Below are 16,994 nucleotides of genomic sequence, written 5' to 3' on the forward strand. Positions count from 1 at the left end.
TATCAATACTTCATCTTTACTGTCTTGTTCCTGATCCAGTAGAGAGTAGTGTTCTGCAAAGTTAAGTGATCTTTCTTGGGGCTCTTCCCAGACAACAATCTTGGAAACAAGGAGGTCTTACTTCTGCAAGTTTATAGACTAGGGGATCTAGAATTTTCAGTGTGGATCACAAAGAGATAATTATGGGAACTAGCATCCTCCTGTTCTTGATCACATAAATCCCAACTACAGCAACTGCCTATGCAGAAAAGTTATTTTAAGGAATATATTTTAGCGGTCTCAAAGTGATTTAGCAAGCAGAATGAGGAGCCAGCAACATGACTAGTGAGCTATTTGCAGACCCCCGGCAGGATGCTTCCAATTCTGCCTGGGGTGATGTCAGAAGAAGTCCACTGATCAAGACTTTTGAATGGATCAGGAGCAAAAAGGAAGCAAGATACTCTAAAAGTTGATAAAAGGATCTGGATGGGACTTAAGCCATTATGAAAGTACACCCTCAAGGAACAAGTTTGTTACTAGCTAGGAAACACTTTTTGATGAAGGAAGACTCCACTCGTGTCAGGAATGGAAACACATGGCCACCCCAAACTTAAAAATAAAATCGGGGAGGAAGGGCTAAATTGAAGTTGCTTCAAACAATTCCAAGGTAGGAAGGTAAATTTACAACCAATATTATGTTCCGAACCAGTACAGAGAATGAGCCTTCTGCAGTATCTATTCTGTGACTTCAGGTAGAGATCAACATATCCTATTTTACATAAATCAAAGCCATGATTATACTATTCCTTACATATGTTTCATTCTTGCAGACAAACCAGAAGGACTTAAGCTTTGCATCCTGAGAGCTCAGGATCCACTTTATGGGGACACTTTCCCTCCACCACACATCCTTTAGAAACTCTTGAGAATTTAGTATTTTCCTTAATAAAGGGAGGTTTGGGGGTTTGGGTTTTTTTGATAATTTAACATTTACAATATTGCTTCTGCAGATAAACCCTCCTTCTCCGAAACATTCCAAAAAGAACCACCTTTTTTCCCCCCCATTGTCAAATAGTATGAAAGAGCTCTCATTCAGGCTCTGTTTAATCTTAGAAATTAGGTGGTCCTTCAGACTGGACTGGAGCTACCATAGTATGTTAACTGATTAGACACTGAAGTCGCCTAGTGGTTTAGGTGGGGCATTGAGACAATAAAGGCCAGTCTACCTTGGAAACTTTTGGCATTTACAGTACACATTCAAGTGCCTGGAATACTGTCCACATGAGTGCCTCACAAGAGTACAGAGTATCATTTCATCACTTGCACTAGCTCTAAGCAAGTCTTGTACACACTTTAGAGACATCAGTTCAATTGATCAATGTAGAAGGGAAGTGATGGCATCACAGGTACACTTGTTCAGCTGTCTTCCCAGTGCAGTCACAATGTTCCAACTCAATTCTGCAACCATCCTCGATGAATGTTCTGTGCATTCTGGTTTATGTGCCTGGTGGCAGCCAAGGGGTAAATTATCCATTAAGCCCCTTGCTTACATACAACATTGTATATTCATCTCAATTATAGCACAATTTTGTCACAAACATCCACAGCTGAGAGATCTCAGAATTCTTGTGTATTCTATCTGCAAGTTTTGGATCCACAATTTATTTCCATGTAAAACTCCTCTTATGGTCAGGATGCTACTGGCCCAAGGCAGATTAAAATTTACCTGGAAGCAGAGGCAATTATGCAATCCACAGTGATTGCAAGTACACCAACTGGAAGAGAGTGGAGTACGAAAGTGTTCCAGTGTCTGTGTGAAATGGTCAACTGCAGCAAAAGCGATGAAGTGACAAGACAAACAAACAAACAAAAATCAGCCTGAGAGTGAGATTCAAAAGAGATTTAGAGCAATGACTAGACTGGGGTTCTCAAACTGGGGGTCAGGACCCATCAAAGGGTCATGAGGCTATTACATGGGGGGTCGTGAGCGGTCAGCCTCCATCCCAAACCCCACTTTGCTTCCGGCATTTATAGTGGTGTTTAATAAATTAAAAACACTCTTTAATATATAGGGGGGGGTGGCACTCAGAGGCTTGGTATGTGAAAGGGGTCACGAGTACAAAAGTTTGAGAACCCCTGGACTAGACTTTCAGGGTGGGAAGTCTGACTCATCCCTTCAACAAGTTAAAGCACAATTCTCATCCACAAGATGTCTTAAGTTTGTCTGGGAACTTAACAGCAGAGGCCCACAGTAGAATGTTGCTGAGGGCAGTGTTCAGAATGACAGGGATGGGAACTAGGATTAAGAGCTCAATGACTCAGACTATTTGATCTTCCACCCTAGAGATGAAGAGCTCTCCATGTAGGATTTCACTGTGTGCTTGATCAGGGATGTACAGTAGAAGTCAAGTTTAGCAATTCACAGGGCCCAGTCATTGTTATTGTAAGGGTGGATATAGCAACCAGCAAAGTTGAATATTAGTAAGTTTGTCCCTCTTTTTCCATTAAGGGGGATAAAATAAGCAAGGTATGGAACATCTTCTGGTGGCTGATTAATACCCAAAACACTGAAAGCCTCATTTCCCAGATAAACCAACTGGTTCCCACCCATTATCCTTGGGACCAGAATTCCACCTCTCCTCTGAAGCCAGTTACGAGCTACCAAAATATTCCATGTTGGTCGAAATGGGCAACTTTGAGGGCAGAAGTTGACAGAAATTCCAGAATTCCATATGCTGCCATATTTCAAAGCCAAGTGTTCAAAACTAGTTGCCCAAACAGTATTACCAGAACAGAAGCCAGATCTATTTATTCCACTGAAGTACTTCAGTACCAAATCGACAATCTGGTAACTTCTAATTTATTAGCCAGTCCTTCTGCTGCTCCCTGTCAGAATCAAGCTTACTATCTAGTGTAAGTAACAGTTTTTACATGTTTCCTGCCACCAGACTGCAGAACAAGTAGTTCATCTATCTACTTTTCTAGAGCAATGGAGGATGCCAGGTAAAGCAGCCTTCCACAAGCTTCACTGAAATTGATATGACTCCTCCACCATTACAGGGTCGCAGAAATGGTCTACCTATTACTCTACTGCAAGATTATCTGCATGTCCTTGGATGACTGGAGACAAAATCTCATAACGCAATAGTTTACTGGATGACAAGCAGGTGTCACTTGGAAGAGTACCATCAAGTATTTTTTCATCCAATCAAGAAGGATCCAAGAAGCTTAATAGAGCCTACCAAGACAAAAAGCACACTGAATTGACCCAATCCAGATAGTCCAGCAGAGGGCATATTACAATCTATTGGAAATGGTGTCTCACTTGGGAGACTTAATAGGGTAGAACTTGGGGAATACCGCTATCTATTTTTACCAAATTTGATCTCTGCAGACTATAATCAACGAGTTCACACATTAAAACTGAAATTCCATTCAACTTCCTTAGATACATGCAAATTCAGAGCACTGAGCAAGAGTACTCTAAAAATATTTTCAGTGAATTTATACATGCACACATATGTAGTGGAATATTGGCACATTATTGTGTAACAAGCCAGCACACAGGAAAAAAAATAAAATAAAAAATGTGTACAACTGGCAAGTCAACTGATTTTCAGTAGATCAGCAACAAAGATCATAATCCCTCCCCACTCAGGTACATTAGATGTAATTTAAAAAGTAGTAAAAAGCACACCAACCGACAGCTCTTCAGCTACTGCTAAATGACATTTCACCACTGTAGAATGCATCCAGTACCATCCTCACTTATGACTGCATTTACATTCAACACTAGTCCCAACAGGTAAGAAACCCAGACCCTAAATGCTATACTTGCACCACTTGTAATTTCAGAAGTACAAAGACTCTGTTCTCCTTGTTCTTGTTCCTTTTGGTCCTTGATTTATTAAAACAGGCTTGGGCAAGTATGCAGCCTTATGGGAACTGAAGTACAACTACTGTTTCTGTGTTGTGTCAGTACTGCTGCTGCTGAGATACTGCTTTTAGTTGTTCTGCTGTGCTGCTGAAGTACTGCTTATGATTAACAGAACTTTAATTTAAAAAAAAATAAATAAAAGCTGATCATCAGACATTCTGTTCTATGATCATTTTTGGAGTTTCCAGAAAGTCACCAACAATCAATACTATGAAGATGTTGGTATCAACTTACAAATATAAAAAGTCCATATCAATCTGCATTGTCTCATTTTCTCTTTCCAAAGTGCTGATAGAGGACATTCTTAATGATATCAGAACATCTATTAAAGCCAGCTGTTGTGGGGTACCTAATTATAGGTTATGGCACTGACTAGTGAAATATTTTGCCTCCTCTGCCCGACATCTCTGCCTACTATCAGAAGGAAACTTCCCCTCTTGCTTTCACAAATTTTGTACAAAACATTACAGGCCAAAAAATGGTCTTGCATATGTCCTACTGAAGGCAACCACCACATTCTGCTCCTTATGAGGTGGCAGTGAAGCAGTGCCTTTTACTGTTTGTATATACTGTGTCCCCCCATAACAGACTGTGGTGGGGAAGAGTGTCCACTCTACAATTATGTACCATTTCTTTGCCAGACTAAACATTCAGAATCTTGTGATCCATCTCGGCTACCAGGGAGTAGTGGCCTGTTCAGTTGTCATTCTCTGATGGTTGTATGGATTGACATGTGGAAATATGGATTCCATCTACTGCCCCAGCTTTCTGGGGAATCCACCAGGGACATTTTGCATGTTGATAATACACCACTTCAGGACTGTGCTCTCACTCATGTCTCCAGCACTGCAGACCCTACAGTGGGCTTCCAAACCTAAACAGATTTTCCACTTAGTAATAATCAACAGGTTCTGTCAGTTTCCCTAGGAGAGAAAAAGGAGATATGTGCAGGGATGGTCTGTTCTCAGCCTGCAAGTCTTGGTCCAGAGAAGGAGCCTTGTGAGCTGATTCTGACTGTTGTGGGAAACGATAACTCCCTTCTCAGATGATCAGGGGCTAGAGAGATTTAGATCTTGAATATGTAGTTGAGATTAGTCTTCTATGCCTGTGGGGTCCCCAAGATACCCCAAAATTCCAGGGATGCAGGAAAATAAGATACCAACCGGTAGCCCAGGCAATGAGTATCAGTATCTAGAGTGAGTATATGAGCTCCTACCATAATAATGGAAGTCTGGCTTAGATGCTTTCTGTAGGGTAGGGGATTCAGCAAGTCCCGATAACTCCAATCTTGTAGGAGACAGCCCTCCACTGGCCACTGAAGTAAATGAGGTGGAAGTAGTCCTCATGAAAAGACGGTGCTGTTCCCACTGGAGTAGTGAGAATATACATGGGATACTCTTTAGTCAGTACTGATACAATAGACTATACTGGAACCAGTGCTGCAGACTGAGCCAATGGAAGTAGTCTTGTGGAATCAAGTGGAACCAATGAAAAGATAAGTTCTGTGGAAGCCAGATACAGCTGCAGTGCGGGAGTAGCTCAAATGGCATCTGTACCAAGGAAACGGGCATGAGAAAAGGAGGTGCTAATACAAGTTCTTGTTGGTGCTGGAGTCGTAGTTACACTGGTCATCCACTAGCAGATAGTATTGATACTATTGGCCCTCGGGTAGTCGGCACTGCTAAGGCCTGATCATGGGATCTCTACCAAGGAACCAAATGGCCAATATGATACCAGGTGAGATCTGAGGTAAGTCCAATTCATTCAAACAATACCAATATGGATGCTCAGGAACTTTTTTTTGAAGCTTTGAGGCACCTTATGTCTCAAATTTTTATGAGATCTAGAAGAAGTCACACTGAGATGATATGACCCTCTTTCTCCCTGGGGGTCTTGCACTCCCTCTTACCAGTCTCCCAAAGACTCTCTCAGGACAGATGATTAGAGGGCTATTTCCACAATCTGTGAGAACAAAGCTGCAGGAGAATCCTCAAAGATCTCTTGTACTTTTTAGCAACCAAAACCAGGCCTGAATGTGGGTGTAATAACTGCTCAGGGAGGAATCCCCCGAGATGAGATTCTCTAGCTTGCTGAATTCTTCTCCAGAATGATCAGCAAATGTCACACTGGTCAGGGATGTGACCTTCTGAGGCAGAACATACATCTTAGGTAACCACCATTCAACAGCATGACCATTTCACAAGATGGAGAATGTTTGAAACTTGGGGACCTAAGATCAGTCATATTGACCAGACTAGTACCCAGTACTCCCAGAAAGAAAAAACAACAAGCAAAACAAGTTCCCAAATGTGATTAAAATGGAAACCATCAAGAAACTAAAGTAAATCTATTAGTGCTAGCTATAAACTATTTACACTATATTTACAAGACAATGGTTAGTGTGGTAAGAGAAGTGATAAAATTCAACTCCTAGCTATGGGTGGTGAGAAGGAAATGGGGCCCTATCCTTTGTCCTCTGTTGCAGGTATGAAGACATGCAGGGCGCATGTGCCAGCTCAGTGGGCACAACCAATTAGAAAAGACTTGGCGTGTGCATGTTGAGCGCACACAAACAGTGGAATAGGTATATGGACAGTCATTCAAAGAACATTACTTTGGGACAGGAAGTGTTTTGAGATATTACCCTTGTTTGTCAGAATACCCTTCTGGGTCCTATAATATCTTATAAGTTGTCCCACATATCCCTGCTTTGGACAGTTATGAAAAGGAACTTGTGTCTCATAATGTATTGCTCTGGCAATATTTGGAAGGAATGTGGAGTGTAGACATGCTGAAGGCAGACTGTTTGGTGTGGATATACTGATCTGCTTCAGAAGTAAATAGTAATGCAACAGCTTTGCCATAGTGTCTGCAGCCCTCCACCACAGAGGAGCCTGACGTCCTGAAGATATGTTTAATTATAGCACTCCAGGCACTTTCCAGGCAAATGGGAAGGTAAGTTCTATTGTGTTAACTAGGTTTATAAATTTACTCTGAGTTCAACTATAAGGAGTGAGTTTAAGTTCATAAGATATCACAATAACCTATAACAAATGTTGCTGGGAAAAGCTGCATTAGTTCAAACAAAAAGGCCTACTGATATAACTCAAGGACTGTGTTAAGATCATGCCTGGTAAACAAGAACTGTGTGAAACTGAAAATCAGTTAACCAAAATTGGTATGTCAGATATTAGGCCTAATTGGTAGACAAAATGAGGGGATGGGCCACTCAGCCCATAATTCCCTTGTGGGGTCCTTAAAGAGACTTTGGAAGAAAAATTGACTACTAGAGGGGCTTCACCATCACAGCTGCCACCTGCACCATCTTCTGGGACCCCAGACCTACTTCATCCCAATCCTGAAAGATGTTCTGATCAGACTAGGCCAGAGGGAGCCAGATGACATTGCCACCTCCAGCTGAATTCCAACCACCACCTAGATAGGAGGCTGACTGTCTCTCCGCCTCGTCTTTTCCCCAATGTGTCCTTTCCTTCATTTCTTCTTTTTCCTATCCTTCTCCTTTTTCCTTCTGTCTAGTAAAAGTCTGGCTTAGCCCACCAAGATTGTATATTTTGCTGAAATGCTGTAAGCCTGTGACCAAAGAGGCAACTAAAAGCAATGCCAATACGAGTTGCCAGGTCTTGGAGTAGCTATGACCGGGTGCTGTGCTTATGGTTTTCCAGCAGTGAGGTTGCAAGTGAAAGTCAACATCAAAGACAGAAGCTGCATTTTCTATCTTTGCTATTCTTCTCTCCCCCTTTTGGGTGTGTGTTCTATCTTCTTAGGAAACTGAATCGGACTCAGCAGCTCCAGCCAATCTCAATGAACTTCTTTTCCACAGAAAGGATATTTATTCAAGACTGCCAAACAAGGTTTGTTTTTTCCCTCTAAAAACTCCAGCTAAAGGGAAAAAGAAAAGGAGTACTTGTGGCACCTTAGAGACTAACCAATTTATTTGAGCATGAGCTTTCGTGAGCTACAGCTCACTTCATCAGATGCATACTGTGGAAACTGCAGAAGACATTATATACACAGACCATGAAACAATACCTCCTCCCACCCCACTCTCCTGCTGGTAATAGCTTATCTAAAGTGATCATCAAGTTGGGCCATTTCCAGCACAAATCCAGGTTCTCTCACCCTCTGCCCCCCGCCCCCAAACTCACTCTCCTGCTGGTAATAGCCCATCCAAAGTGACCACTCTCTTCACAATGTGTATGATAATCAAGGTGTTAAAAGAAAGTATTAAATAAGCTTTCCTATACTTGTCAAACACTTTAACTGTTTTTCCTTTTTCTGTATCTTTAATAATATGTTAAAAGGACTTTAATGGCGTGTTTGCCATGGTACTAAGCAGGTGAGGTCTCTCTAATCAAACCCTAACCTTGTTTAAATGTTGGACAGTGTTTGGGTTATGTTAACACCTTTGACTCTTTGGGCCCCTATATTTAATCTAAATTAATAGAACAGGGCTCTCCCCAAAAAGTTTAGAATTTTAATAGCCAACGTAGAGGTTATGTAACAAAAGAGAATCAGTGGAGTTTCACTTTTTTTTTTTACTCTAATATCTGGTTTTGTTCAAATATGTTTAAGTGGGAGGATCAGGGTTTAATATAACTTGGGGAAATATGGTTAGATCAGAGGGGTCAAAGGAAAGCAGGGATATTGGAGCCATATTATAATAAGAAATAAGTCAATCTTTAGGCCCAGTGATTCAGGCATTCAGAAAGTCATCTGCAGAGCAGAGAGGATTGAAAGATGGACTCTCAACCCAGGTTAGGAGAGAGATTTTTTATTTTAATAGTCATCATTGTATTGGCTCCAAGAGCTTTCTGACAGTCCTCTTTAAAGAAATGAATAGTCTCACAGATAAAGCCATGGGAATCCAGTAGCACTGGGCCTTTTCTGAACAGGTATCTTATAATCTAAACAGAATTAGCTGACCTTTTGGTTTTAGGTATCTTAGATCTTTTAAGTGCAGTCTTAACAGCATGGGCTCCAAACAATGTTCTGATACAGAACAAGTGACTAACCAGCTATGATTAGCTACAGCGTACAGGATCTTTTCTTTTATTTTTTCTTACTACACTGTTATGTAACTAGATGTATAAAATAAGTTTGGTTTCTGCAAAAAATATAAATTTGATCTCAAATCTTTTCTGTGTAGCAGCCAGGTTTTGTTGAGGGAGGGGGAAGAGAGGGAAACAGGGCTACCAATCTAAACAGGATTATGTATGACTGATATGGTACTGACCCTGCATTGCCCCATGAATACTACTAACCCTTGTGGATACACTAATACCAGCTCTGAGAACAGATCCATTATGGAAAGCTGGTCTGCTAGAAGATCAGTGATCACCAAGGAGTTCCCCATGGTAACTGCAGCGTTAAGCATTATCTGCTACCTCAACTAAGTCATTCAGCTATTCAATGATTCATGTAGACTTGGGCTAAAGTTCTTATCTGTCACTGAAGGAAGCAGCAGCAAGGACCATAAAAAAGCTGTAGACTAGCACACCCCACACAGTTGTCTGAAGGCTACACTCCTTGCCCTCTCTTGGGTGTACCACCAGAACTTGAGAGTTACAAAGGATTTCAGTGGCAAAGCAAAAAGTGTCACCAATATTAGCTGCCACTGTCATTTTTAAGAGACAAAAATTGAGATGTCACTGGAGATCTGAGCTAAAAAAAGCTCTTCAGGAATAATTAGCTGCTTCCTTCAGATATAGGGAAAGCCAGTCTTCTGAGTTGCTCACTTTTAAAATTTTTTTTTTTTAAAGATTTGTGTGTGCTTATATCCCAAATAGCAAGCATAAGAGGCATTTATCATGACAAAGACTGTCATTGAATTAACCTTTATTTTTATCCTAAAGGGGAAAATGTTTTGTACAACTATGATCCCTTCCACTCCTGCTTATGCTTCAGTGGGACAATAGTAGCTGTGATATCACAGAATGATTATGCTTAAAAATAAATCACAGTACAGCAGGAGCTGTGTATATGAATTTGGGAGACCCAAAATTAAAGAAAAGGGTTAGTTTAGAATTCAGGCTGAATGCTAGGAGGACTCGGCATAAAAATGAATTTAGCTCTTCTAAAGAAGAAATGTGCAGCTCCAACTTTAAAGATGAACTATTTTATAAGATACTTGGGGTCCTAAACATAAAAAATATCTTTCTAGTTCAACCAACCCAGTAGGATATCTGGGTGCAAATTATAAAATTATATCTTTTAATTGTGTATTATATTTTTTGCTTCCAACTTCAAATACAGCACCACAGTGTGTAGGTGCTTGTAAGGTGGCTTACTTTTCAGTTCCAACAGAGACATCACCAACCATAGAGTGAAATATCCGAACTCAGCTATCAGCAGGCAACAAACCTTTCAATTCAGTTCACATATTTAAGTTTCCAGTACAGTTGATATATGTTCCACATGGTTCACTTCTGATTCCAAAGTTTCAGGGAAACTTATGAGCAATCGGGATACAGCTGCCTTTTAAAGTTTCATATTACCATTCACTACATACTGTAAGTGTTCTGCGTTGAGAGTATCGGAAATCTCCTGAGTAGCCCCTTTTGCATATAATCAATGCAAAATTCTGCTTACCCATGAAAAATAATTTTGATAACTGAGAAAGTCAGTATTTTCCAATAACATGGTAAAAGGTGGATTTTAGGCCTGGGCTATTTTTTTTCACATCAGTTTTGAAAGGCTGATCTGATTACTTTCAGGGCTTTTCTAGGGGAAAAAAATCCATCTCTGTATTATCACCCCTAATCCATGACATAACAAAACCAGATGCTGGAAAATAGCCTGTCCCCAGGCTCTTCAAGGCCACCCAGCTTTCCAGTGATTTCTACTGCAGTTCATTAGGAGACTTTCACAAAACAAAATTGTTTAGTTCCAGAAAGGATATATTGTACTTGGGAGTTGTTTACACGTGGAGCTCAGGGAAAAAAAGCCCACTGACTTGTCCCAGAAGCCATTATAGTTCCATCAATCAATTTGAATTACCTCACAACAAATGTTTTAGTTGTATATGTTCATACACAAACTAAGAACAAAACCTTGCTATACACTAATGTTATTTCTTTTTTGGGTATTCATTCAAGAGTTCAGTGTTAATTGCAGTAAGACAAACTCCAGATTTCCTCTAGCAGACTAACAAGTTAAACATTTAATCTGATCACAACTTTTAAAAAAATTAAAGGAAGTCTACAAAGAAAAAAGTGGGTTGCCCCTATTTTTGCTTCTTTATGATGTCTGAAAATTGAAAGATTTATATTCTGGTTTCTACATTAGAATTTGAAATATTGTCTCCACCTCTGAAAGGCACTATGACGACCAGAAAAGTAGGGAAATGACACTAAGAGTCAAGAGTAAAAGTTAGGCAACTGAGAGGGGAAGTATGCTCAGACAGCTTAAACTGTTCTCCCTCCCCTCTCCCCACCCTAAACAGCTTGCATAACTTCAACATGAGCTTCATGAAGCATACAACATCTCTACTTCTATTTGGAAAGTACCTATCACATAGTGGGCACTACTGGAGGTAATTAACATTTGAATTAGAATTGGGCAGGAAACTTGTTTGTGTCCTGCCAACATTTTTGAGACTTCACATTTTTTCCTATTCTACACTGGGACAGAGCAGAGATCTTCTGAAATAATTATTTTTTTGTGTGAAAAACCAGAGAGACCTCCCACTGCCCCCAGAATAGCCAATAGCCTGGTGGTTAGGGCACTTCTAAGAGATGTGGGGGCTCAGGTTCATGCTCTGCCCGATTCAGAACAGGGACTTGATTACTGGTGGCCCAACCACCACCAGGCTCTTGGCTATTTTGGGAGTGGTGGTCTCTCTCTTGAAATTCTATCTTGAGAAACTTTCCCAATAAAAGTTGTGTCAAAAAACCCATTTCCATGAAAAATTTCAAATTTTGGCAAATCAACGTTCTGAAAAAAGTTTCACTGAAAAATTCCCAGTCAGCTCTAATTTGGATAAAGGACATCTTTGTTAAAAATTCAGCATTCTTGCTCCTTCAGTTAAACTGTTAGTGCTCACAATAAGCATGTTCCGAGTCTCCCAATAGATCTGCTAGCAAAATCAGTGATGACCAATTTGACATTCCTGATACTTACATAAAAAACAAGCAGAAGACACTTAAACAAAAAAAACCACTTTCATTCATGTCTTCTCTATTCTCAAAGAAAAAAAGAGCACAAGCCATCCCCCTCCCCTCCATTCTACAGAGTACTTTGGTTTACAACTACATTACAAGCTGTAATTATGTACGTATGAAGTAACTGGAACTTGTAATGTACACTAACAAATATTTAACCCTAGGGTTAAAAGTGACTTGGCAACAAATGTTTGTTCCTTGTCCACACTAGATTTTCAAGTATGTTGGTTCACATGTTAAAACAATTACAAATTGCAGAGTGAACAAGCCCTAAGAGATTTGCAAGCACTTATTCTAAGTCTCTTGGTGATATTATATACCTATTACCTAGTACATACACTATGTTTAGTAGTTCCTTTCCACATAAAGCAAACAAAATTTTCATGACACAATGTAATCATCATTTTTGGTTGATAAAAGATATTTTCACACTAGAGGGCACCACAGAGGGCAATACTGATTGTTTACAAAAAGGTATTGTGACTAGAGTAAGTGATCCTCCAGCTTTGATATCTCTAAACATTTAACTAAATTACCAAAGATGCAAGATTAAATAGCACATATAGCATTTCTCACTTGTATTTTTCAGGCTCTCTCTCCAGTGCTCTAAGCCACCAAAATTAATTTTTCAGTAATACAAATCTTTTCACACTTACAGCAAATTTACATTAAATGCTTTAAAATAGCAGGGTCAGCACTACAAGTTTGCTTTAAAATAAGGAATGACCTTTTCAAATCAAGTTTAATTTAACCAAATCTGAAATACCACCATTCAATTTTTAAATCCAATATATTAAGCTAATAGGAAATCAAAGCATTTATAGGGTCATGGGGTTCTTTGCCCTCTCTTGAAGGTCACCTTAAAAAGACTAGTGCATTAGACTTGGAATTTAGAATTAAACTGTAGGTCATATTTACGTTCTGGTTACCTCCAAGTCCACGAAAACTAGGAAATTCTGAGTTTGGCAGCCAATTTTTTCCTAAATAAATAGGTACAAAAATGTCAGGCATGGTATACAAGATAGCTTGGAGACACCTCTTGCTCATAGATTGGAGGTGGGCGTAAGTTAAGAACAGGATGAATGCATTAGCTCTTGAAGCTTTAATACATCCAGAAATTATGACACTTGATATCTGAATGTAGGTTTTGATAATTTTTCATAACTAAACTAGCACACTTGCAAAAGTTTACAAAATAATGGAACACTTCTGCTCTATATAAGTATAATTTTAACTGATGAGCAATATTTGAAATGCATAATCACTCAAATAATAATGAACCCACTTCATAAAATGGTGGATTTAACTCACTGGTTGCAAAGTAGCAATTACTCAGATACTTGTGCAATACACAGTAATACCTTAAATTTTCTTTAGTATAGACGGAGCTGATCCATGGAGTTCAAAATGGTAATGTCTTATTGAGTTACATAATGTGTGGAACTCAACACAGAGCATGCTAAAGGGGCTACATTCATATTTGGGCAAAGCTGCAGCCTATCTTTTTGTACCTAGTTTTAGCAAGAAGTAAGTTAATATCCATGGGGAAAGTGCATGTAGATTATAATGGAACTATTCTTTCAACTCAAATGGTGCTAATTAAGTATACCAACCTTTCTATTTCACACACATCTGTAAACAAATCAGGCATATAAGTGTTATGCTAAATGAATTTTTTGTAGCTTTCAAAACAATGCACAATTCATGTAGCAAGACTAAGGCACAGTATCTACTTCCTTTCAAAACCACACAAACATGTTACATTTTGAAAAAAATAAAACTGGTATTCAAATATTCCTAGTTAGTGAAGAACTTTCATGTATTTCATGAGGTTTATGGAGATCAAAGTTGTGCCTTCACAGATAGGGGAAGCAGTTATATAGAGAAGAACATAAACAAACCTGAACCTGCTGGAAAGCTTTTAGTCTCTTCTTGAATCTAGAAGGTAAAACAAAATCACATCCTCGAGCTAGCAATGCCAACTCCTTTCTTAGATCAGGATCTTGCCGCAAGGAAATCTCTTTTATCCTCATGCTTTCAGATTTCATATAATATCTGTGTGCGCCAGTCCAGGCACTTGAGTCCAAGTAAATAGCAGAGCCTTTCTATTATCACACAGTGCCACTTAGAGCAGCAGCTGCGCTTTAGTTCTGTGACATTCTAAGAGAGCCAGCTCAACTTAGCCTGCGCCATACATTAAAGAGAACTTGGCTGGAATCACAAAAACAGATTGGAAAGTCACTTTAGGGGCTTGCCCTTTTGCTGCAAGCATTCCAAAGTCTAAATGGGATGGTATGGAAAGAAACAAACCTGTTTCGAGAATCATCTTTATATAAGCAGCTCCCAATTTAAAAAAGGCAAACTCCGGAGGAATGTAAAGATGCCAGTTTTGCAGTTTTTTCTTTGCCTCTTTCCGTCAGAAACCACTCACTCTCTAGCCTCAGTGAAGTATTTCATTGAGGGATAAGGCTTATTACACAGCAATTAAATTCTAAGTTGTTCAGCCCTTTAACAGCAAACTCTGCAACTTTAGAGAACATGAGGCAACCGCAAGATAAACTTCAAACAAACTTGCTGGGATAAGCTGTTGTAAAGCTCATGTTCACAGTTTCATAAGATGAAGCTTCTGTATTTGTCTCAACAATTATTCACATATTGCAGGATTTCAGTCATGTAAAATGTTAAAGCAGAAAATATTGAGCAATAAAGTAGGCAAACATTACCACAACTGAATCGCAGAGATGGCAGCTTATAGCAGGAAAGGGAAGATTTAGATATCACATATGAAACTGCTTTATCAGGATGAACTTTTCTTGCCCAAACAAAAGTACTTTAAGTACTGCAAAGAAACACATACCTTAAAATAAATATGAACATAATGTTTCAGTAGCAATGCTGCAGTTAGAGATAGCAGTTTTAGACTTCTAGTTTCAGTTTACTGTAGTTTAAAAAATATTTTTGGGATGGAGGCTTAGTTTCAGTTTACAAGATTTCCCTCCTCATTTCCCCCATTCCCCCAAGTTTACACTTTTTCATATGGTTTTGAAGTGAAAAAATACATACATTCTCCATCTCCCGTGTTCTAATGTTTCAGTCAGAATTTTTTTTAAAAAAATTCTGACTGAAATGGTATTGCTTTAAAATTTCAAATTGTCATAGGTTTACTCTAGCTGTCACTGGGAACACATTCATTTTTAGACACATTTGCTTTAAATGTCACCATAATAACTATTTGAGAATGGCATCCTGTTTACTACCTCCATTTAGCTTAACTAAAACTTTCAGCCCTCCCAGCATTGTCAGTACCCCTAAAAAAAGTGGACAGTGACTCTGTACCTGTGTATAAGAGAATGGGTATAGCCAAAACAAACATTGGGAAAGAAACCTAGAGGTTGTTTTTTTGGGGTGGGGATTTAGCATGCAGGAAAGGAAATTAGTCAGATGCCAGTGTAACAAGGCTTAGATTTAATTCACAAAACCAACAAAAATTGAAATGGGCTTTCTTTACAGGATCATCGATCACTGGAACATGTAACATACATGTCAAAGTCAATGTTTTCTGAGGAAAATTATGGTTCTAAAGGTATCAGTTATTTAAGAAAAGTATTATTACAAAGTTAACTTGTAGTTATGAAAAATGAAAGCCAGGAAATTAAAGTATAGTTGAAAAAGCCTCTAAACAATTTTATCTTTTAGAGTCAGGAAACGCATAATTACACAAACCACCTTAACTCTGATCCCGTCTATTATGTACCAACAAATGTACTCTCTTATATGGTGTTACTGGATACAAGAGACATGGCATTTAATGTGGTACCACGCTAAATGAGTCCAAATGTCCTCAATCTAGATTGAGATACATGTGTTGGCTTTTATTTTAATTTTAATTTATTTTATTATATTTTGTAGTTTAGACAGAATATAACTCCTAAACGATAATAGAGTATGGATTCATCTAACTGGATAAGGAAGAGACTCTGAAGATCGAGTGAGGACCTCGCATTTCTGTTTTACAGCAAGAAAACAAAGTTTCTATTAAAACAACAGTAGTACTTGATTTTGGCTTATCAAAAAAAGAACACGAGACAAATGGTGAATTAAGTTATCCTTGACAAATTACTTCACAAAATTCGAGTAATCACAAGGTGGTGAGAGCTAAAAGAACTGTGAGATTGTCCAAGAAACAAAACAATATGAACAAATGCCAATTTGTTAATAGTGGAGCACACCAAGTTTCCTTAGCAAAACCAGTGATTAATTTATTAAATATGATCAACAGTGAGGTGGAAAAAATCTGTGGATAACTAAATTTTGTGAGACACACAAACTTCAGACCTAAAAGAGCTAGCTGAATGAACAACATGATTGGAAGTTAATTGCATTTATCAAAACACGGTTACAGTGAAAGGAACAATCTGAACTATCCACACACATTGCTGGATTCCAATTAAGGTTTGTCACTCAGGAAAGATCTTGGGTGTCACTGTGAATAGATCAACAAAAACTTCTGCTTAATCTAGATCAGATCTCTAAAAGCAATGTTAATATGCATAAATAATTGGATGGAAAAATTTAATCTTTTAACTCCGAGTCTCTTGGCCTCGGTGATGTCTGGTATTGAGTTCCACAGGTTATTATAGTTGTATAAAGTATTTCATTTTTATCATTCATATTTGATATCTTTCAGGGTTAAAGTTTCCCCTTTTGTATTATGAGAGAGAAAATAGGAGTGTACACACTTTTCTACACTTGTTTGCAGGGAGAATTTCCTCTTTATTCAGCAATATTATAGGCCACACATGCTATTAAGGTCATATTTTAATGTGAAGTAGTGAAGGTCAAAACTAATTTGACACTGCAGGTTACATTCCTATAAACTCATACTGAAGTCCAGAAAA

At 38.7% G+C, this 16,994-nt stretch overlaps 1 protein-coding gene across 2 annotated transcripts in view; it reads right to left on the reverse strand.

Annotated features, from left to right (window-relative positions):
* The window catches only part of PPP2R3B (protein phosphatase 2 regulatory subunit B''beta), an 88,583-nt gene that overhangs the window by 41,858 nt on the left and 29,731 nt on the right, over positions 1 to 16,994 (reverse strand). Inside the window, exon 1 of one of the 2 annotated variants that reach the window (XM_074966007.1) lies at positions 13,998 to 14,276. The exons of the other annotated variant lie outside the window; for it this stretch is intronic. Coding sequence (XP_074822108.1) covers positions 13,998 to 14,144 — 147 coding nt within the window. The 5' untranslated portion in view covers positions 14,145 to 14,276. Of the gene's footprint in view, positions 1 to 13,997; positions 14,277 to 16,994 lie in introns of those variants that run through there. 2 annotated transcript variants of the gene reach the window in all.

This window comes from Natator depressus, chromosome 1, assembly GCF_965152275.1.
Source record: "Natator depressus isolate rNatDep1 chromosome 1, rNatDep2.hap1, whole genome shotgun sequence".
Taxonomy (NCBI): Eukaryota; Metazoa; Chordata; order Testudines; family Cheloniidae; genus Natator; species Natator depressus.